We start from the raw sequence: 25,274 nt of genomic DNA on the forward strand, positions 1-25,274 counted from the left end.
TTCCCTTGCGGGCCCGTACATAGCCATTAACTATATGCAATATTTCATCCAAGTAATATGGTAACTAGATCCGTTCGTACCTATAATTTCTTCCACTTATTCCATGCTGTCGCCACTTTAATACCCGCCAGCCGGATTATAAACATCTTAGCTGTCGGAAGCAATTGCTTATGATACATATGAGTTTGTTATATTTCTCTGTTCATGCAATTTATTAACGTTATGTAATAAGTGTACGGATGCCATTGCTTATATTTATGGAATAAAGGAAATAATTCCGAGATGATTGGATTTGATAGGGAAACTTGCTTGTATAAGTCATTACCCAATTTATTTCGTGTGCTATTTCGAGAAGTGCAAGGAGAAAAAAAAAGTTTACCCTGTGAAGGTTGTTTCTTTGCATAACACTGTGACATTGCAGAGAAGTAGCAATTAGCACACAGACTTCAAACTTGGATACATCTACAGAAGAAATAGTTAATATTTTAGGGCAACGTCCAGCAAACAAAGGATGTCAAGTCGTGAAATACTGCTGTAAAACCATAAAACCATTATTTTATACTTGAGGAAAATTTTTCTCGCTGTCAGTATGATTTAGCATGTTTTTCTTCTGATTCATATGCGAACTATCTTTTCAACCCATTCCGCCCGTGATGACATTATTAGTTCTTCTAATGCCACCAAAAAAGCTAAGCACTTGACAACTGCCTTCAGTGTACAGTAGATGCATGTACTCACATCAATTATTGGAGATCTTTCCAGTCTGCATTATTAAGTAAGTTAGACACTAGACGATGAAAATTACCTACCATTTTGACTTTTATTTTAAGACTGATGAACAAAATGTAAGAGGTGGCATTTTCCTGTCAACTTATCACCATTAAGAGTAAATGAAACAGCTAGCTTTCTTCACTGTTTCACTCAGAACGACATAACATCTGCTGCGTAACGTGTAATCATCTTGTGCGAGTATTGTTAGAAAGAAAAGATTTTCTTAATTTCTTCTTCAATGTCATTAACGAGGCGTCCGTTTTTACAATTTCCCACTGGAAAGAGCAGAATAGCGTCTTATTTGTGTGAGATTTTATTTGCACAATAGCCCTGTTTTCTCCTTCTTTAGAGACAGCTTTATTCCCGTGTCTAATAATTGTTTAAGGTGAATGTGTCGTGTTAGTGTGTCTGATGATGCTTTGGGGACTTTTTCTTATATATATTAAGTTATTTAGGGTTTATGTAGATTAAATATTAAAATTCGGCATTAAAATAATAATACTAATAACTTCCCTGTACTATTTGCTTCCTAACTTCCAAGCAAATCTCGAAACATTTACGACGAAGAAAGTATCTCAGTTATTCGACAATAGCTGTCCATTGGAGAAACGAATTATTGGACAGTTATCCCATAATGCAAAGAAATATTGAAAAATCAATTATAAACCTAATCGGACCACTCAGATAATCCGTTCAAATTTTCCAAGAGAACAGTTGTTAGTCTAGCGAAATTTATAATGCAATATTTATAATGACTTAAGTTGCTAGGATAATTAGTTCTAAGTCATAAACAGCGAAACATTGAACTATTCTTAGCCTTCTAACGAGTCAGTTGAAGCCGTTATCCTCACCGAAATGTTCCATTGTTATTTGTGAACTTTACTGTCGCGTATTCTCACAATTACCTCACAAAATTATCCTCTCTCTCTCTCTCTCTTACTTTCAGCTTCAGTAAGATTCTTTTACTAAAAGAGGAACTAGAACAGAAGCATCTTCATCTGGTTCAGATCGTGGAGAGCGAAAAAACGGCCAAATGGCAATACACACAGCAGTGTGAGGAGCTAACAATGGAAATCAAGAAACTCAGAGCGGAGGTAGGTAAGACGGAATATTTCTTATTCTCGCAGAATTTCGTGAGATAATATACTACATTAATTGGCTACAGGTAAAAGCGTTAAGCTATATAAATAAAAAACTTGAAAAGAATTTGTATTTTAAAATTGCATCGAATGAAATCTACTTAATATTGAGAAATAATATTGATCTAGTATATTTGACCACGGATTAATTTTATCCGCGTGATTTGTTCTGATTTTGTTCGTATAATTTTCTAACATCTAAACATGATTAGCATTTTAATACGAAAAATTGAAAATTTCAATTTAAAAATTTTTTTAATTTTAATTGTTTTTTTTTTGGAATTGAAATCAAAGTGAAATTTTAAATTTCATTATTTTTAAAACTGAGTATGAGATATAAAATAAATAAAATCACATAGAAAAATTATCTGACTTTTAAATACTACATCAAATAATAATTCATTAATTTTATTCCAATTTTTTCCCCATCTTTTCATCATAAACGCATTCTCATTCAGGTTTCTATCACAAATAAAACCAAATTTAGAATTAGCGTAATTTAAAAAATACTGTTAAACTATAAACTAGAAATTTTAATTATGCCGTTAAATTTCAAATTCCTGGAGTATTTTTAAGCAATGTAGGATGTATCATAAACAAATTCAGACCTGTCAAATGATTTAAAATGATTTTGCAATCCTATGAAATACGGATTGAAATTCTCATTTGCGCGTGCGAATAAAAACTTGGATTGTTTGATGTTTATTGCTTTCTGTAAGAACTAAAAGAAGCAAAAAAAATGATTACATACACTATGTTGTTAAAAAACTCACTGACTTCAAAAGAAGTACTCATCCTAGGATGATTTATCGCTAGCTTATCTCACAGTGGTAAAAGACTGCATTACTCAAAATCAACTTTAAGCAACGCTATGGAATCAGGCGCTGACAATGTGTGGGAGGAATTGATCAAAGAATGTTCGAAAGAACTGGTAGTACTGAAATATCGGAAGTCCGATACGAAACGATCAACCAGGAGTTCAAAGAGTTGCAAAGGTTTATGTTAATAGGAGAATAACACGCAAAGAGCTGAAGAGCCTTGTTTTCTAGAAGGGCGGCTGCACATCAAGCGTGGTAATCAATAGTACAGGCTACGCCGATGTAAAGATCATCTCGAGTGATGCTTATGTCGTTGGAAGTCAGTGAAGCAACTGATCACGTTACTCTCCTCCCCCCTTTTAACTCCTATCGGATGGACAAATATCGATCAGGAAACGCCTGATCGACATTTGTATGGAATGATCAGGAAACGACTTATGACCGACTCCAACTAGGAAGTTCGGTGGAAGAAGTGTAATGAGATGGGGTTGCTCCTCGTAACCACTCGAATCTTTGGTTGTAAATAATGAATAAATGTCTAAATTTTAACATTTTACAGAACAAACTCGTGTTTTTTTTTTAGTAGAAAGATGAATCCTGTCATACTGCGGGTGATATTGCAATGGAAGAAAATGGCGTGGGAAACGTTGACCGGGGGCACGCAATCCCAATCTCATCACATGTGATGAGATTGGGAAATATTGAAATGTCTTTTGAAGTATAAACCAGTGCAACCACAAAAACATTGATTAACCATTTACAAAAAATCTACATCAAATAACCTGACTCATATGATCGTAAAATGTAGTGGCTATGCGCTTCGCAACCATATGCCTGGGGAAGGAGTGTCCTAGGTTCGATTCCCGTCGACGACGTGAGGAGCTTAAGGATCTTCCTCAGCCATAGCCAAGTTAGCCGGCCTTGGGCATGGACAGCAGGGTTTTTCCCCCGGTTTATTCTGGGGTTTTTCATCCCGCAAAGCAGGCAAACTGGCCTTGCGAACCCAACACTACAGGCCATAGGATACACCGGGGCATAAGGCTGACCACCTTATCCTGTAAACGGAGTGAGGTCCGATGATCAATGGACCCTCGACACCGCAAGGTAAAAGAGGGTATAAGGAAGATGATGATGATGATGTGTTTAATAGGAGTAGCATGGGAATTTCCCAGAAACTATACTTAAGACTAACACGATGTAGGAATCTGTGCAGTCTAGATTTTATGCAATGTAGTGATGCCCCAGTAAATATTCAATTTATATGTTTCCCTCTCTCTCTCTCTCTCTCTCTCTCTCTCTCTCTCTCTCATCTGACATTTGAGATACTCATTGTGACAAAGCGAAAGCAAAAAGGACCGGTTTACCAGCTCAAAGATTGTATTTGTGTAAATAAACTCTTTCATCTCAATGTAAAAAGAAAATGAAACACTTACAGATAACAATAATCCTAAGCAACCGCTTAGCTTATTTTTAAAATGTAACCTAGAATGATTTAAGAAACAAAACGTTTTAATCTTATAAAGCTGTTAACTCTAATAGAGTTTTAAAGAACCCGATTCACATATTTTCACATTTCCAGTCTTCGAAATACAATCGAATAAGGAAAGGGGATCGACCATGAAACTGGATTAACCTCCAAATCACGGCAAGCAACATGCTGAGTTGCTTATCGTTGGGAGAAAGATGGAATCAATCAGCTTCACATTGTAACCATTGGAAAACAGGGCAAACATTCGAAGTAGATCAAACCCATGTTACAAAAGGAACCGGGAATATTAAAAATGTGAGAAAAAAAGTCAATATGTTTTCCACCTATAAAGGATCCAATCACAGATGGAAAACATATTGAATTATTTCCTCAGATTTTTATCACATGCTGGCCACTGAACTCGAAACTTGTATTTTACGTATAAGAATGCGACTGCCAATACCGATCCTCTTCAATTCCCTGCGCTGGGTCAGGAAAAGCCTTCCTGAAATGCTTCGGTCAATCACTGTACACAAGAATTTCTGTTTCTCCGTATAGGACGGACGGACGGACCGACGTACAAGATTCCTTTTAGACAAGCAATGAGAGTTATTTTTCCACTGATTAAACACCCGATACATCTCACAATTTGAGAAACCAGACAGCTCTGCTGTTTTCAAAATCGTGGCTCCAGCCAGACGAACACCCCCACGGTAAGCCCTTTGTCGAACTTCGAAAGATCGTTTGTTTTTTCCATTACTATCAACACCATCGACGATTACTCACCGGAAGCATTCTAAAATAGTGGCTCAGAACACGTAGTGACTCACGTGACCAACTATTGCAATGCGTGAATTTCACAGACGGCGAGAACCACAAGAGTTGTAGACTATGCGAGAAAAGTATTGCCATAACATTGTAAAAGTCGTTAATATCTTTGAATGAAGCACAAGTAAGTTACAAATAAAAAATAACCAGAAATGTATAGGCTTCCTTATACAACGAAAAGCTATTATACATTTTTCATTTAAAATTTTTCGCTTATAAAAAAAAATCTAAATTCGCGTTTTGAATTTAACAGTTCGAAAAAGTCTGGGCTTAAAGTTGAAAAAATCAGTACACAAACCTACAGGAAACACTTTGGACTTTAGGGTCAAAATTGAGCATTTTCCAATAGATAAAATGTTTAAAAAAATTAAAGGATAATTATATGATTTAGTTGACTGCATAAGCTATAACGAATAGTACTTGTATAGATTAAGAATACATTATAAACAAATGTATTGATATTTTCCAAATATCGATAAAAGTTCTCTGTTGATTTAGTTAAAGTCATCCTATTCTCTGTTTGGCTTATAATTGGAAAGTCGAGGGATTTCATATATTACCCAGGATCCCCTTAACTGCAATGTTTTGCACTATTTACATAGCAATTGTAATTTCTTTACTAAAGTAATTAATTTCTCGTGTATATTAAGTACACAAGCAGAACTAAAAATTGTTGAAATGCTTGGCTAAACTCCATAGTTTAAATTCTATTGAGTTATTAAAAAACATATCACTATATATAAATAAAAAATAGCTGCAAGGTTTATTACTTACTTATAGGAATCGGTAAATACTTGATGTCTCATCATGATTATTTGATTTTCTTTCTGATTGTTTAATATATTATAAAGAACAAAATAGAAAATGTTTAAAAGTCATAGCTGCACTTGCAATGATACGGAAGTATTTCAAATAAAGAAACAAAGTTTAAATATTTTTTAAAAAAAGTGAGACTAAGAACTAAGTCTTTTATTTCTTCAGAATAAAGACAGTTTACTCCTACCATTTTGCAATCAGCACAAATGATACGGATATGATAAAAAAATCGCAATCAGAGAGTATTGCTGGAAAACAAATTGCAAATGTAGTCTATCGAGAGCTCAATTGGTAATTTTTTTGTGATTATTCAACACAAGGACGTGTATAAGCAGCGAAAATCAATAATTGGTAAACAGAGCTTGTAACATGATTCTTGTCGCATATAACTGTTTACCAAATCTGTTCTCATGTTTGCAAAGTTAGCTTCGGTCTTGTTGACAATATCTGGATCAAGTGATCCCTTCTGTAAGTAGCGTTTTTTCCTCAGGAACTTCTTAAAATCAACTACAAATAACCACACTGGTTTTTCTATGAGAGTCTCTTGTGAGTGCAACAGACTGTAAAGCGTAACAAATTCGATTCGCCACTACCTAGATTGTGCTACGAAGTTCCTTCTCATTCCTCTGCTCCAAAAATAAAATAATAAAAGAAAATTATTTTTCGAATTCTTATTAGTTTTGGTGTACGCGATAAATCTTGAATTCATTAAATCTTGCGATATCTTTTATTGAATTTGAAGATTTTTTTTTAATTTTACCATCGAATGTATATTAGTTTTAACTGTAGTGTTCTGCCTTTATACGGTATTAGAAAATTAATATGCTTTTTATATAAAATTCTGATATCGGGAACAAGTTGGACTCTATTTTAATCTTGTCATGATTAAGGTTTTACATTTTGGTTTTAAATTTTGAACGAAACAATTCGCGAGTTGCTTATTATATTGGCATGATTAAGCTCTGAGATACTGGAAAAAAAGAAGGGGTTTAACAATAAAATATAGAGTTCATGTTCGAGGGAGATATTACACAACATGCCAAAGACAACGCAAATAATGGCTGCCATGTTGAATAGGACATCATCAACACTATTGTACGCTGATCGATGCCGAGAGACGTAGATCAGCGTACAATAGTGTTGATGATACTAGCGATGAGTATTAAAATTCCGCAGAGGTGGTATTAATGATAACATCAAATAAAAGCTGTTGGTGCAGCTGTTCTGTTTTATTTTTATTTTAAAATTTTTGATTACTTCCACGAGCTTTTATGTTTAAATACTTGCATGTTCTCGATAACGTTTCCAGTATTTTTTTTTTCCTTTGAATATTAGAATAATTTTCAACCGGACATGTTTTTCATGCGATGTTTACCGATGATCTTTCATCTTATATTTTATTACATTTCTCACTGTCTTTGCCTCTTAGGTCTGCTTTAAGACTTGCAAATAGGGTCATTTTAACCAAAGCGATAAGAATCTTGACACAATAAAAGGGCTTTCCTCTAAGGAATCTTACAGTTCGAAATCATCTAGAAAATTATCAAGAACTTCTTAAAGAAGTTTTGTTTATATATCTATCCCACGCGCGCGTGTGCTAAAGGTTCTTGCACTCTCTCATATGTGTGTGTGTGTGTGTGTGTGTGTGTGTGTGTGTGTGTGTGTGTGTGTGTGTGTGTGTGTGTGTGTGTGTGTGTGTGCGCGCGCGCGCGCAAGGACCTTTAGCATATTAGTGCCGTCGTGCATTAGTTGCGAGTAAGATTGAGAAACAATAAATTTATTGAATAGGTGGAGGTTGGTTGTTAAGAAATTCCTTAAGAGGAAAGCTGTTCCAGATAACAAAAGCAGATGGGAAAACGAGGAAGAGGAGAAGGTGGTTCGATGTGTTGGTAACTGTACTGAGTGTAGGGGAGACTTTTTGCACACAAAAATAAAATCAGCCTAAGAACACACTGGTTTAAAATTTTGTCTGTGAACTCATTGGCATTATATTACAATCTATTAAATAAAATTCATATATAAATTTAAGGTGAGTTAGTTGGTCTCATATGAATGTAGCAGGGTTTTTTCCTCCAGGAAACTCGAGTTTTTCATTCCGCAAACAGACAAACCGGACCAAGAACACACACGTCTACAGACACAAAATACTTTCCCTTAGAGGTATACAGCGGGAAAATGGCCTAAAATTCTTAATTAGGTGTTAGATTCGTCTATTGACAGACGAGAAATGGATAGATGACTTAAGGCAGTTTATCCATTTAAAGATATAACAGAACAACAGAAAACAGATTTTATATTTTGTGTATAATTTTTTGTGCGTATGGTTTTAAAATTAACCTCATCAGGATATCGTTTGCTTTTGATAGCTCATATGAATACGACAGTGGTTCCCAAACTGTGCGCTGCGGGGCTCTGGGGAATCGCTAAATATTTTAATATTTTCACTGAAATGACATTTAGCCCAAGTGGTTTTAGAATCGGACCATCGATGTGTTGATGTGTCGTGCGAAAATCAAAGTGGAATAGAAAATGAGGGTGGCTGTGTTCAGTTTGATTCCAAGATTTCAGATGTGCACTGAACAACAGGCTCACCCCTCCCACTAATTACGATTTATTTATTCAATGATTTGAATCTTTAAAATATGTATTTATTTAATACTTTCTGCCTAAATTGTTTGTGAATTTGAAATACGTGTTTCATTTTTTTTAACCTCACCAACTCCGCACTGCAACGGGTAGTTAAGCCTATGTTCTGACTTTGGGCGCCACGAACCGAAAAAGTTGAGGAACCGCTGCAATAAGATATACAATTAGACACTTGCATTTTATTCATTAATAATAATGCTAATTAAATAAAAAAAAAGGTAGATGCCATTACTAAGCAATGTTCATTTTTATATCCTCTCCTAAATACTGTATATCTGGTGTACAAGGTTTTTGTACACCAGATATATATTTACTGTCTTCTGTTCCCACAATTCAGTTGTGTATGGAATTCATGGTTAAATCGGTATTGAAATTCTAAGCGTTATTTGCGAGTTACTTTAAGAAATCCCATAAAGTTGGTGTCTCCTCATTGATTATTTATGGAAACAAAGTCCGTAAGAATATATACTAAGAAGGTTTAGTGTCAATCTAATCTAACGTGAGATTAATCCACCTAGCTCAAGACGTGCTTTGATTACATATAACTGATTATTCTCGTCTAATACTAGAATCTTTAGTTATAAACCGTGTAACAGAGTCGCATGTGTGTGTACAAGGTTTTTGTGATCAACAGGACATGAGTAGACTCAGGTATTTTAGGTAAGTGAAAAATGAAAGCTAAACTTCGAATAATCAGATGCAGTACTTTGATTGCAATTATTTTTAATTGGCTTTAACTTTTGAAAGATGACAAATTTCTAGTAAAAAGAGGTAGATGTGACGAAAAATGACAATTTGTAAATCATGAGTATATAGAAATTAATTTTATTTATTTTTTAAATTTAACTTGAATTTTTAATTTCAATTGAAGAAATAAAATTTACAATTTATATTTAAAAGTAAATTTTATTATTAAAGTTTAAATTTAAAATTTTAATGTAAAAGTCTGTGTGTAGCTTAGTGGCGCTTGCGTCCTCTGTGCTTGGTCACCCGAAATTAGACGTAGGTTCAAGTCCAGTCCTCGACTGGCCGACTAGAGGAACTTTTTTATGCCTATTTTCGACCTATTCCCGAGTTAGTCGATCTCTGGCGGACAAGCAGGTTTTTCATCCCATAAACGCAAGAAAATCGACCGTAGTACCCACATTATTTCAGACAGTAACATATCCTGTTAGGGTTAGGTACCAAGAGATGACAGCATTTGTTTTCCAGTCTCTTCATCGGTGGCCGACTATAATTAGCGATAGACATGGGCCAGCTATCTCTGATTGGCTACCGATGGAGATTGAACTGCCCACTCAGTCTCCAAACGCTAGATAGGGTATAAAGGCCACGCCTACTCCCCATAAGGGAATAAAAGGCGTTAGCTGATTTTATTTATAAGTTTAAATTTTAAATTTTGATATTAAATTTTAAATGTCAAGGTTTAAATTTAAAAAAATTACGTTTAAAAATAATTGAAAAAGCATTTAATTTTTGAAAAATTAAAAATATTAGTTTAAAAATATAAAGCTAAAAATTGAAATATATAAAATTAAAATTAAAAAAAAAATTAAAGTTAGAATTTCATAATTTTTAAATTTACATTTCATTTAAATTTTCAACATCTCTAATAATTCCTTATTTGTTTATTTACTGTTCACGTTTTTATCCAACCACGTTCTATCTCTAGGAATATTGTCGGCATTTTAATCTTAAGTTCATAAATCAAAACCCTCCTTTGAAAGAACTTTTTTTTTTTTTATCTCCAACATTCTGTTACGTCTTCTCTGTAAAATATGTTCTCTCCGAGTTTTGCTGACAGACAATACGATTTCAGTCACCAAGAAAAATGATTTCTGAAAGACGCGGGTTTCTTTGACCCCATGTCCATCCCCCCCTTCCCCCATCCCTTCAATATCACCAACAAACTCCGAAGTTTGCAAGAAAAGCGGAAACATTCGTTAGTCGAGAAATTCTGTAATATTCTTGGCGCGAATTCCTGCTATGTGAATGCCATCGTAAACGTTGATATTTTCGACCAGGAAAAAAAAAAAAAGTTAGAAATTTCATGGCTCAAAGAACTTGCGCCTTAGCGAACACATAAAGCTTGCGTACTAAGGTAGTTTGACCCCTTTCGAACGCCTAAGGTGACTGCGTACTTACTCTATGACTCCACGGGGGATAGCTAGATAGTGGAAAAAAAGTAGTTGGCATGCGTTCTCTGCTGTAGGCAACTTTTTTTTTTCTATAAGAAAAAGAATGCCTTTGTAAATGGAAGTTATATATTTCTACCAAGAGAGAAATTAAACAGAACCTCTTTTTAATTAAAACACGTACTTTAGGCAATAAAAGACTGTTCTCATCACATTTGAGTGAAGTGCGTGATTTTCTAACATTCACTGGTAAACGGTGCTCCAATATTGAAGACAAACCAACTTTTGTATAAGTTATCTGGTTAAGAACTTTAAAAGCACCTGAAGACCAGAGAAGGCATTTTTAGAAGCGCTTATGGGCCTGAAAATCACATTTAATTGTAATTGAAAATTATAGAAGCTATTTTGTCCGTTTTAATAAATTCTTTTTTTTTTTTTTTTTTTTTTTTTTTGTAAAATAAACATCGCATGAAATTTTTATTTTATTTTCGACAAAAATGTAAAATCGCAAGTTCTTCGTAGCAATAGTTTGTAATTTAGGTTCGCCTTGACTTTTGTTTTTTAGTGTATCAAAAAGCTTTCGAATACAGTAATCTCTATATATATTATCTATAACCATGGGAAATCAATTTGGACGAGATTTTGGGTTTACGATATTGCACTGACTTTATTACGTCAATTCTCATAAGATGAGGGAATTTGAGAAAACAGAGCAGTTGACTTCCGCACAGCAGTCGGTCAGGCTATCTATCTAAATACAAGTCGAGAGTCTCCGTATGCCGCATGGGCATCTTTTTTCAATCTAGAGAAAGAAGACGAATCGTTTTATAAATAACTGAACGCAAGTGTTTGTCCTGAAATGTTTTTGCGAGTAATTTCACAAAGTGACAGATTATCTCTGTTATAATATATATTAGTTAATATTCGTTTCATAGTTGCTAAATTTAACATGCACTTTCATGAATTTGTCATGCGCAACGTTGAAATTAACTGCACGAGAAAAAGCTTTCTTGTTTGTTGAAAACCAAACGATTTTGTGTGCGAATAGAGCGACCTCTCTTTTTTTTTTTAGATCAAGTTGTTTCCGAAACAATTTAGATTTACAAAACTGTTAGATATTTAATACATTCAACATAATTAACAATTTAATTTTTGTTTCGAATTTAAAAAAAAAATTAATTAATTTAAAATGAATATGAAAGGCAAAATTAAGTAATTATTTGTAATTGATATGACGAAACTCCATTTAATTTTTAAAAAAATAAACATAAATGCTTAGTCAATATAATATTTTATGTCAATTCACAGTTACGTTGAGATCTTATTAAATCTCCCGAGATTATCACATGACTGTTACTGTACACTGTAGTAATATGTTTATTTTGCAGCTTAAATATCTCGCTAAAACTTACTTTAAGTACCATTTGCCTTCTCTAACGTTAACACTGTCAATTTCAATATCAAACATCAGATTTACATGTCAAGCAGTAATGGCATTCAAAAAGGGTCTTGGGAAGTGCTTCTGTAAGGCAGTTAATATCGCTGCACGTGGCCTTTTAGATTCATTTCGCAACCGTCGTTGCAAATTCACGAAAATACATTAATTCGGATGTCAGCTTGGCGTTCTTTTATACTGCTGCCGAAACGTCGTTGTCTGCAAGTAAGCATTTGCTATGAAATGACTTGCCGTGTTCTCTAAACTGCAATAGTTCAACAGAAATACGTAGTCGTTTACGGAATTAATGGCAAGAGGTTAACAAAATGTCGTTAGATGGCGTGGCAATCGCTGTTGTTTTATATGAAAGGCTGAGTATTGAAATATATTTGAGGATTCTTGAAAATTTTCAAAAGTCACGAATCACTTTAGTTTTTACACACACACACACACACACACACACACACACACACACACACACACACACACACACACACACACACACACACACACACACACACACACACACACACACACATCTAATGCATTGCAATGATGTCGAATGTTGTATGATTACATCTGCTAAAAAGCAGGTGATTAAGAAAATTGCAATTATGGGTGAATGTTCCTGAATAAAAGGGAAATAAAAGTCGAACCAAAATGTTCCCTAAAGATTTACTAAGAAATGATTCATAGACAATCAATCAGGCAGTCAGAAAAGCAATGTGACTCAAAACTGGTATGTAAATTCTGAAGCCAAAGGACAATAATTAATTTCAACAATCGAGGAGATATGACGTCAGAGTTCAAATAACGTATTCATACAACTACAATCAACAATTTAGATTACTGAGATGCATTATTGTTCGTTTGGAACAGGAAAATACAACCTTATTGTTCGCTTCATAGCGAAGCAAAAAAGCACCTTCAGAAATAAACGCAGATGATGGTAGCCTAACATTGGAAGAAGATAATCAAGCCTGCGAAACTGAAACTCAACTATGTTGATTTAATGAACAATATGTGAAAATAATAATGGTCTAGAGCTGTTTCTCCTCATGGATTCTGACTTTTAGTATTGGAAAGATAAATGCCACAGATATGTCTAGTTCATGCAGTGCTTCTGACATTGTACTGGTTTGCGGTATAGACTAAGTATGACAATAATACGACAAGGCAAACTTGTAATGCAGATCATATTGCAATATAACTTAAGTTAAATGAGGTATAGAAACTTGACAGGTGGCATAGAATCTTAATGTCATCCCAATAGAAAATCTTTGGAATCTCAGGAACGGACCACAGTTCTATGTCCATCAGTACATGGACCGTTGGTCATGTTGAAGCAAGAATGGTCCAAAATACCGGACTCATTTTGTCACAAACCGGTGAAAAGAGCGCCTAGAATGGTAGAAAGTAATCGGATTTAGATTCCTCCCCAAAAAAAGGGACCGGGTTCTATTAATTTGCTTGCAATTTAGGTTTCTCTAGACTGCAGTGTGTTCCTAATACTTATTTCAACATAGTGTATGTAGTAGGACTGTAAAGTAGTATAAACAAACGACTCAACTCATCATCAGAGATTTGAACGGTCAAGTCATGGTTAAAAACCTCTTCTTACAGACATTAATGAGTATTCCATATCACATACGGTATAGTTTGTTCGGTTGCTGATGGGTTTAAGAAGTTCTTCAACCCAGCTCAGTGATCGGGTATCAGTTGTCATGACAACAAAGCCGATTGATTTTTATCGAGACAACCTCAATATGTGAGGTCATTCTGAGACAAGACACAGAACTACCTGATTTGTAAACGCATTCTTGATTATGGACGATGACCGCTCAGTAGTTATGCCACCTCGCGTAAATATAATCAGAACTTTATCATTGCATACACATTATATTACTTATATTAATTGCTACACGCAGCAAACGAAATATTGCTTATGGAGAGAGAAAAAGCAGCAGCGACATTATGTGTTTAATATTATTAAACACATAATGTCGCTGAAAAAACCAAACTACTTTGAGTAACAATATCACTTTTCATTATATAATTTTCTATGTAATGTTTTTGTAGTAAACTTTATTTCTATAAGTAACAAATGAGTAGCAAAATTGTGATTTAGAATCAAATGAAATGAACATTTTCATTTCATTTGATTCAAAATTTAGCCCTTTCTTATTCGAGTCGTTTAATGAACATTAAACGACTCGAATAAGAAAGGGCTAAATTTTCGCATTCTCGGAAACACAAATTCGCCATTAATAACTTTTAAATAATGATGAAATATTTCGAATAATTCCAACAGAAATCGACACTTTAAATCTCATTTAAAAAAATAATCTATAAATAATTGCCAAATATATACATCATTACTAAATAAATACCAAACGACAGTTTTTCGACATACTCTGCCGTCTAACGGTTAATGTACGCACTACACCATCATTGCCCTGCCATCTAGTGATTACAGTATTTACTACCTTGCCATTATTATTGGTTACTTGATTTGCTATATCGTTTAGCAATTAGCGAGATATATGGACTAGTTGAATGAGAATTGTAAAAATGCTTTCGGTGTATTGTTTGCACACAGATTGAATAAAAGAACTATAAGCAGTACTGAAAAAAACTTTTTTTTTTTGAGGAATTCTTTATATCCCTGTAAATGTTTATTAGACATTTGTTTTTCACGGGCTGTAAGAGTTTTTTTTTTTTTTCAAATATAAAATTAGCATTACGAACAAAGTAATATACAGTCTAATATACGTAAGAGCCAAATAAGTGCGATAAATAATGATACTAAAACAGGAATTAGGTTATAGCCTTTACGGCTAAAAAAGCGGAAAAGAAATGAGCGATCGATCTCATTTGGCAATTAAAAAAAGAAGTCATGTAAAGAATTCCAGAAGTTATTTGTAAGGTTTCCTCCAGGCTTGCTCACAGTAGCGAAGCTGGTGCGCTACTGCGTACGTAAGACTACAGTCTGTCATATCCTCACCATTTTCTTTGACATCTAAGAAAATAAGAACCACTTACTGTATATGTAGAATTATGAAGTAAGAAAAGAGCGAAAAAAAAATCTTTCGGTGGATTTGGAATTTAGCGTGAATGGCAGATGGACTTCTGGAGTTTTTTCCATCGTTTCTAAATAGGAAACCCTCTAAAGCGCAAGAATAAAAACCTCGTGTTAACCGAGAGGGCTAACTTTCCTCAGTTGAAAAATTCCATTTATTTCAGCGAAATATTCCTTACATCTGCTGAAGATGTCATCCGGTTCTTTCCCATCCAAAGTGGAACGTGCTTTGGCATCCTTTCAACCCACTAAGAAGGCGCTTATAGCAATGGAGACTGCTTTAATTGCCTGTTACATAGTCTCATCTGAAGAATAATCGGTATTTTAGCCCCAGTTTTCTCGAATACCGAGTATAAAATGGCACCGCAAGGAATAGGCAAGATCAAGCATGGCTGATGTTATTAAAAGATCGAAATGTAACAAACAAAAGGAAAGGAAACGGAGGTTAAGATATTCACAATTGTAGATATTAATGTTACAAAATTATCCTCAATTTCTGTGTATAAGTCATGTGACTCCGATCTATTCTCTGACTCGAAGTTCGTAATTGCAGTTCATCCTAACTGCACACCAACGGAGTGAAGTCGATAAATTGCAATGCTCTCAATCAGAATGAAGTATTTGGACGTGTCAGACATTCACAACCTCGTATTATTGCAGCTGGTAATAAAAAGTGATTTATGGCAGCACATCTTCTCATCTGTTGAGTGTGGCATCGGGGTATGGTGCTAATTCTTGTACATATCGGATACTGAATTAGAAGCCTTTATGCAAATATACGTAAACGTCACTTACGCAGCGTATATACAAAATACTTGGTCGTGTGTGTCACCAGGTGTTCAAGGCAAGTATTTAAGAATTCTGCTGGTCAATAAGCGTCAATAGAGTTGATCACAATGGGAAACACAAAGGATCTTTCGGAGTTCGATAAACGGCTTATTGTGGGTGTCCGTCTGGCTGGATCCACGATTTTGAAAACAGCAAAGTTGACTACAAAAAGGTGCTTAATCAGTGCCAAAATAACCCACATTGCGTGTTTAAGAGACGTAACTGTTGCCCTAAGACAGTCTGAGGAACGAGATCGCTGTTGTCTGAGAAGGCTTGGATGGACCAACAGAACTTCTTGCGTGCATTGACCAAAGCATTTAATGAAGGCTGTTCCCGATCCATATCTCACTGAATTATGTGCGGGGAATTGAAGAGGATCGCTATTGTCAGTCGCGTGCCTATACGTAGATAAACGTTTCTAATTTTATGGGTGGTAGGTGTACCTGAAATCATCTTCCTAGGTGACTTGAATGCCCAATATCCAGCTGATTCTTTTTTCTAATTCACTGACCAAGCTGGAAGAATATGAGATATTTGCTATAAACAATAACCAAAGCCAAATTGTTCATCTATTACACGAAATAGACAAATTTCTGCACTCGCCTGACACCCTGTGTGTTTTGTATATCAGTTCTCGGTTCAGGCTGTCATAAAAATAAATCATAAAAAAATAAATGAACAGCTTATCGTACGTGTCTCGAGATGAGAACTCTCTCTCTCTCTCTCTCTCTCTCTCTCACACACACACACACACACACGTTGTATGCTCAGTTTGTTGCTCTGTAAATTGCGTGAGTTCTTCTGGCCAGTTTGTGGGTTTTGCTTGGGGGTGAAAACCGAAGATTCCGGCCGAAATCCCAGATCTTTCTACAAAGATCGAGAATTCTTCTGAATTTCCCTAACCCTTTCCATGGAAATGATCTCAACATGTAATACAGCATTATTATTAGTTGATGATAATTTTGTATTTTCAACATTTTGAACATTTTATATTATCATCATCAGTTAATAACACAAAAAAACTGATACTTCTGTACGTATCCCTTTGGAAATGGTATTTGCTTCCATAACGCTAGACTGCTAGGAGAAAGTCATTTAGGTTAGCTTTAGATTTAGTTGGCGTCTAGAACTCTTTCTAGGTTTGTTTCAACCGATGGCCGAGTTAGATGATCTTTGTCACGGGAAAGTAACATTTGACCTCTCAGAACCTCTGGTTTTAAATCCGCAAACCAAGGAAATCAACTCTAGGATTCAACTGTGTTAGACAATAGTGCTAAGAATAGGGATAGGAGATGGCAGCACGGTGGTGTGCCGTACTCTCGTTCCTGGATTCAAAATCACTGATTTCCTTGAGCAGCTATTTGTAACGACTATGGATGGAGATTGTCTGCCCCTGCATCTTTTTTCAAAAAGTCAATTGTGACTATTCGACATCGCCTACCATCAGCTGGAGATATAGACGAGGCCGTTGGCGTATTTATTTTATTTAACAGAGGGAAAAAAAATCACTATTTATGGACTTAGGAAATCTTAAGCATAATATGATGATAAATGGAATGTGAACATTCTAGTTATCAGGGTTCCATTAAAATTCATCGAAAACGGTTCATCCAAAGGCAGTTTACCGAATGGCAATTCATCGAAAAAGAAATTCGTCGAATAAACAATTAATCGAACAACAAATGAACGAATGGGAATTCACCAAAAAAGCAATTTATAGAATAAACAATTCGTTGACGACGAGTTCATCGCACGACAATTTCTCGCAAATGCAATTGATAAAAAAAAAAAAAACATTCCACCGATAAATTCATCGAAAGATGAATTTTATTGATTAGTTTGACACTCCTGCTTTAAAAGCAGGAGTGTCAAACTCAATTGAACCGCGGGCTATTGATCATAAAAGTGCATTTCAAGTGGGCCACCAAATATTTTTGACTAAAAAAGCTGCATTAATTAGAATCGATGAGAAGTAAAAAAATGATTATAAATAAATTGGAAAATTAATAATAAAAATTTTATTTATTCTAAGTCATTACAAGACATAAAATAATAGTATAATGATTATGACAACTCAAAAAAATATATATATAAATAAATACTATTTTTATTATATTAATATTTACAATAGATCGCATTTAAACTAAATTAAACCGAAATTAAATTTTATTTGAATAAATCAAATATTTATACAGTCTAAAAAAAAAAGGTATAAACTTTCATCACTAACCATCGCAAAAATTTACAGATACTCCTATTAGTTTGAAATTTTCTGTATTTGTGTTGAAAAAAAATACTTCTATTTTTTTTTTTGTTTATTTGTTTGGTGGGGGGGTCTATTTTCGGGAATTTTTTAAAAGTTAATGAAAATATTTTGGGCAAAAATGATATTTTCGGGTTAAAACATATCTACTTGCATAATATGATTATAGTAAATTAATTGTAGTATTTTATTTTTTACCCGATACTTGACAACGTTTATTGTTAACCAGTTTGCTAAAATTTGGACTCAAAGATTGAGAGCATACGACTTTCATTATGGCAGAAAGGTTGACGTCGGTTAATCTTGATCTGTGAGTTGTTTTGTTACCTTTCATACAAGAGAATAACTGTTCGCATCAATAGGTGCTTCCAAAATAACATAGAATATTTGCTGCAAACTCCGGATGTTTTTGACCTAAATAACTGTATATTTTTGGAACACCAACTTCTTGGTATTTCGCGTTTAGAATGGAATCATTTTGGGAATCAATAAGTTCCATTTGAATACAAATAGGAGCTTTTTCGAAATCAAAGGAAAATGGATCTGTAAGAAGCGAAAAAACTTCTTCTTGCTCCTTAAAATGTTTAAATCGCCTATCCAATTCTTCTTTTATCTTTTATAGTTTGGGACAATATTGAGAAAAGATAAAACTTTGATTCTTATTGTTCAACTGTTCACACATAGGAAAGTAATTGAGAATATTCTCTTTTAAATGATTTTGAAACAAACCTAATTTACAACTAAAACTCCAGTGCACTAACAAATATATTACACATGTTCAGAAATATATTTCACAGGCAGAAAATGTCTTTATTCACTGACATAAAACTACTTGTTTTTCTGGCATCTGCAGTATAGTGGAAGTTGGTGAGAGCGTGTTGTTTACTGTGGGGAGCGAATTATTGCCCCGAGGTGAGAGTGGTTAAACTTTATTTTCATGGGTGATGTATATGCGAAACTTTTTAATTTCTTTTTTCGTAAAGTAAAATCAGGGGGTGCGAGACATACTCGAGGGCGAACTATATGCGAGTAAATACGGTATTTCTACTTTATTATAAAAAGCAACCGTAACTTTTTAAATCTTTCCTTGAGGCGTCGTGAGCTGTAAGAAATTGCTTTGTGGGCCGCATGCGCCAGTTTGACACCCCCTGTTTTAAAGCGTTCGGTAAGAATATCTAACGTCACCCCAACATGTAGACAACACATATAAGTGGTTACCGAGACGTTATAATTATTTTGTTGTATTTTACCAGATTATTCTGTAAGCGTACGTTGTGCTCCATTGTGTAGATAGTGAATTCATCTCTAGACAAAAACGAATGGTGTTCGTTGTTCGGTTATTTATTTCAGTTGATGACTCCACATTCATAGCTAAAATGGAATAAAAAATTTAAACCAAACCTACTTGAAGAGAAAAGTTAAAGAAAGTAAACGTCATCACGAAACCATCACGCATTGGTTAAACATTTATAAATTAATTCTTAGAATTTAATTTCCGTTTTCACTTTCTTGTTCCGCCGCTATTTTCGCGAACAGTTTCACTCATCCCGGAAGATCGCAAATCACTGAAAAGCTCCAAGGAAACTTTTCAGCCACTCAAATCCTTGGCCTAATAACAGAAGTATGTTTGCCGACTTGAGGTTAAACGTAAGTCCACGAACGCGTTCGTGAGCTGAAGATTATGCAAGGAGACTCTGTTTGGTTTTCCTCTTAGACTAAAGCGATGTGAATATAGAGTGACTGTTGACCCTGAAAATGATCGCTTAGTTCGGGATTTCAAATCTTATCTGCTTTTCCATAGTGAAATTATCGCACTTTTCAATTCTAATTACAAAATGATCTTCAGTAACTCAAAGAGAAAACTAAAGGCTTTACTTTTTTATAGGCAACAGGCATTGGCAGTTATTTTCTCGTGATGATGTTAAGGTAAGAAACTGCATCCTTTCGTTTACGACTGAATTCAGTAATCATGAATGTGATGTGATCCAGAGGTATCCCATCATAAAATTCATTTATGACGTCATCATGCTGCATCAGTCAGACTCTCCTCTAAGAGTATCCATGTTCACCCTCTTTGTAAGGTGCTCCAATTCTCTGCTTGAAACCAGCTACCCCACGTTCGGTAGATGAATTCTTATAAACGTTTCTCGTATTCTAGAGAAAGTTCTACGTTGTAGGTCAACCCAAGAAGTAAAATCTGAACTTATCTGGTTTTTGTTTCGTGGATTGACCTTGCGATTTGCGCAAAGCTAGAAGTAAGGGAATGTGAAGCGAATTTTGTCTTGCGAGACAATACAGGACGAGTTTTCATATTGTTCAAGTTGTCGATGTTAACTTCGACGCCTGCAAGGTTCGAGTCTTATCATAAAAACCATACATAACTTGTCAATAGAGAGTACTGGAGATTAGTGGAATTTATGCATAGTGAAAAAAGGCGCGTGAAAGCACACAGAAATGGGATATTCTCACATTAATAGCCGTAAGAGATAAAGCTATTTACCATGACATATAGTGCACTACTGAAGAAAACAACTGGCCACTCAATTACAGCGAAGAAGATAAACCGTAGGATGACATTTTGTTGATCGGCCATCTCTAACAATCTGTATCTAATGCTAGAGAAATGTCCATATCCACCACACAAGCTACTTCAAGACTTTCCCGCGTCTTTCGAAGGAGATATAGGGTGGGGAGGATCGTCTTTAGAGATTAAGAAGGTGAGGTATTTACTTGTGGTTACTGATTGATTGATTGAGCACCGCGATCGTATATTCCAGTATTTTGATATCTGTTAGGGTTAACAGTCCTTCGTAACTTTACCACAACAAGGTTATTATTCTTGAGCATGCTGATCACGTTTCTTTACACCGGCCCGTTTGTGGTCAGCCAGACTGCACGGTTAGGCGGAAGCAGGCCGATGGGGATAGTATCCTGGTATGCGGATTGTTCCATGAACATCACGGGGTCCTTTCATCATCTGAACACACACTTTGACCGCTAATTCCCACCTGCGGATTATTTCGGGCCAGATATTGCCCTGCATGATGAAAATACGGTCTGATGGGATCTGGATCCTTCCAGCAAGACGACGCTCCGTGCCACAAGGCTCGCACTGCCCTGCAAGTAGAATTTCGAAAAGCATATCCAAGCATTCTGTGTGTTAACCTGGCCACCTACTTTTCCTGATTTGAATCCCATCGAACATCTATTGGATCATGTGGAGCATATCATTCGCCAGTCGATGACTAGTTTGCTGATCTTCGGGACATTGGTCTGACTCGGTCAACAGAGACGGACGCAAGCGGCCATCATCGTATCTCGTTCAAAGAAGGCCCCAACACACTACTAGTTAAGTGGTCATAATATTTTAGCTAGAAAGCACACACACACACACACACACACACACACACACACACACACACACACACACACACACACACACACACACACACACACACACACACACACACACACACACACACACACACACACACACACACACACACACACACACACACACACACACACTTTAACTTTCTTGTATTTCAATATACGAAAGCCTGCGTAGCTCACTTGGTACTGAAAATGCTTTGGTTGGAAAATGGTTTCAATCGCGTCTACGATGTGAAGAACTTTTGTAAAGACTTTTCAATTGAAGGTGAGTTGGTCTCATACGATAGTAACAGGGTTTCCACGAAACTCGAGTTTTTCGTCGCAGAAAATAGGCAAATCTGCTAGAAGAATACACAAATTCAATAAACGTAAATATACTGGATTATAACCATGATTGCGCGGTTACAATTTAAAACAAACCAACCCAACCTAGTCCAATAGTACATGATGGATATCTTCTTTCATTCAAAGCTCTGAGAAATGGCATTGAATATATCACGCTGAACTACACCGCCCTGGTATCCAGAACAAAATCATCCACCAAACAATGCTTAGATCAAAATGAGTGACTTATAGCTCCCCGTGCTTATATAGTAAACACTTGAAACACTGTATGAAGCATAACAATTCAGATACATGGATTACTCTATGTGGAGGTCGAAAGCAGTGGCGGCTTTTGGCTTCAAATCACGGGGTGCTGCAACTTTTGAAATATACATACACACTGTAAGTACAGTGCATACGTGTTTGGATAAAATATCAACATTATGGTAAAAATTTTAAAAAAAATTAAACATGATAAAATATTGTTTATTATCGATAAAATTATACGGTTTAGAATTCAAAATTGCTTAAAAATAAAATCCATTATCACAACCCCAATAGTGTTCTAAAATAAAAACTATTTTAGACAAATGTTATGTCTTTAATTGTAATGTCTAAATATTTAAAGAGACGGAGTAAACACGATAAGCACTACGAATACTCTACTACTGGCACAAAGTGCATATAAACAACAGTGGAACTGCGCGACGGACAGTGCCGCATTACGCTAATAGCTTGCATCTCACTATGGCGTGCATATGCTTGCGTGCGTAGCAAATACTAGCAATATGACACTGTGGTAAACACAGTGCTGCTAGAGTCCTTCACGTTCCTAAGTGCTACAAGATGGATTTTTATTATTTTTTTATACAAAATAAGAGTATAAGACTGTTGATGATAAAATTAAATATTACAAGCAAATATAACTAAATTCATAAATATATTTATATATCGAGAAAAATTGGGGGTGCTGCAGTTCCGTAGTGCCTATGCACGAGCCGACCCTGGTTGAAGCGATAAATCCTATTTACCAGAGTGTTGTGTTATCTGTGGAGCGGATGTTGGTAGTGCTCTGGAGCTTCTATAAGTGTGAACTGGCAACGTAGTTCTCAGAGTGAACAACGATCAATAGTTTTGAGACATTTTGGACAAAAATATAACCTGAAAGTCTTCAAAACTTGAAATAACTGAAAAGAGGAAAGCGGTATAAAGTTTGCCAGCATATAGTACTTTACCTTGTTGTAAAAAGTTGTAAAAATGTGTTCCGTTATCTAGTATAATATTTTTATGATTATCTTGGCCATGAAAAGCTGCAAACCAACAGCACATTAAGTACCATGGTTGGAATAGTGTCAGATAATGCGTGAACACATTAAAGGCCAAACAAGGTAATTTTCCAAAGCATTTAAGGTTTTCAATAAGCAGGATCGCAGTCTCACAATTGGCGATGTTAGTTATATATCATCTATTGACTTCCATCGAATAGATATGCTAGATTTGAAGAGGAAGACGCATAGGGAGGAAGAGTTTCTCTTATATGCAAATCTAACCCGTTCAAATCTTTATTTATTTCAACTATCGGATCAGACTCTGTTATGTTTGATGGTTTTTGCCATAGATGGAATGTGATCCTAGGACTCAATTTCATGAGCAAATAACGTGCGGGAAAACACTGCGAACATGGGCGTGTAATGCTTTTATAATGTTTTAAAATCAACTTTAAGTTTAAATATTTATTTATGAAAGTATTTAATGTCCAACGACCCTTTTCTGAGGACATGCGACTTTACCTCTCTTCAGTGAACCGGTATTAGATAAAATAATCCTAGAATTGGCGAAATACATTTAAAGTCTGAATCACACCTCTTTGTGAAGGATCCTCAAGCACCCGTGAAATCGGGAATCGAACTTTACTTGTAGGGACAACAACTTAAGCCGGCTATTGCAGTGGATAGCTTCTTGGACTTCTTGCAGGCTTGTCAAGGAAGCCGCCCTCCGATTCCTGTCTCGAATCCTCTTCATTTTTGAATGTCACAAAAGGTGGCAAACTACAATGAATTTAAACAACTGCAAGTAAAGCATTTGGATGAACGTTGACCATCCTGTACATCATAGGAAGACTTCATCATCTCTGAGAAAACATCTCGTCTTTCAGGGATAACAAATGCAGCTAATACGCCCAAATATATATATTTTTAAATTTAATGTAACGTATACTTATTGTATTACTTTGTTTAATAGTAGATGATAAAATACGCTAAAGAAACCAATAAAATATTTGCGTACTCACCTTATAAATAAAAATCCAGATGACATAAAATTTGGCTTTTCTTCTTGCTTCATTATCTTAGAAGTCAAATATTAACATTCAAAATACTAGAATCGATACTATCAGAACAATCTACGATTCACCTTTTGATCTAACCATGAGACTATTAACGAAACTATAATTTTACGTTTTTCCTATTCTAGCATAATAGATTTCCAATTATGAGTTCAAAGTAAGTGACCTTTTTCCCACTATCAAAGCCGTTTTTTTTTTCCCCCATAAAAATTGATCGTATCATTAATTCGAAATTTAAACCAAAATCTATTCAGAAAAAAAAAGGAGAGAAATCGTTAGTCTATTAAATATGGGGTTGTTATGTGATATAAAATACGTTAATAGCTAGAAGACTGCAGATTATAAGGACGGTGAATGTTCAGAATAAAATTAGAAGGAAGTCTTGAAGACATTCGTTGAAGCATAAAATGATTTCAGGGTAGCGAGTCAAAAATCGATCTTAGTAATTGATAACACCCATCACTGAAAATGTGGATAATTCCGATCACGCATTAGACAAACTTCACGTTAATTTTTCTTTACCATTCTGGTAGATTAGGACATAATTAATATTATTTTTAGATCTCTAATTCAATAAATACTGATAAATGCATTTTAAAAATACATAAATGTTTAGCCTATAAAACGAACGTTCAGTACTTATCTAATATTCAGTTATTATTGAATCATTAATTTTTGGAGCTTTTTTAAAATAAGCCTAGCTTATGTTTCTAGCTCCTTCGATAGCACAATCGATTTTTGTAAAACTGTTGCCATAGAGAAAGTATACGCTTATGATTGGTTTCCCTAATGAATCGCTAGATGGCGCACGTATTGCGCTGCTCTAAAACCAAAAATAGAAATGGAAAAAACATTTATTTCAAAGTAATTTTATTCAAATTTAGAATAACAGACGATCTATAGTTATGAAATAAACAATGTAGAAGTTTTAATGATTTGGAAATATAAAAAAAGAACATCGGAATTTTTAGAACAGAAAGTGAAAAA

General features: G+C 35.0%; 1 protein-coding gene across 1 annotated transcript in view; it reads left to right on the forward strand.

Moving 5' to 3' along the window:
- The window catches only part of LOC150105752 (ras-specific guanine nucleotide-releasing factor 2-like), a 294,996-nt gene that overhangs the window by 100,374 nt on the left and 169,348 nt on the right, over positions 1 to 25,274 (forward strand). The window contains exon 3 of the mRNA XM_090394546.1: positions 1,718 to 1,865. Coding sequence (XP_090250672.1) covers positions 1,718 to 1,865 — 148 coding nt within the window. The remainder of the gene's footprint in view (positions 1 to 1,717; positions 1,866 to 25,274) is intronic.

Source organism: Typopeltis vanoorti, chromosome 6 (genome assembly GCF_054136105.1).
Source record: "Typopeltis vanoorti isolate ZY-2024b chromosome 6, IOZ_Tvanoo_1.0, whole genome shotgun sequence".
In the NCBI taxonomy this organism is placed as follows: Eukaryota; Metazoa; Arthropoda; class Arachnida; order Uropygi; family Thelyphonidae; genus Typopeltis; species Typopeltis vanoorti.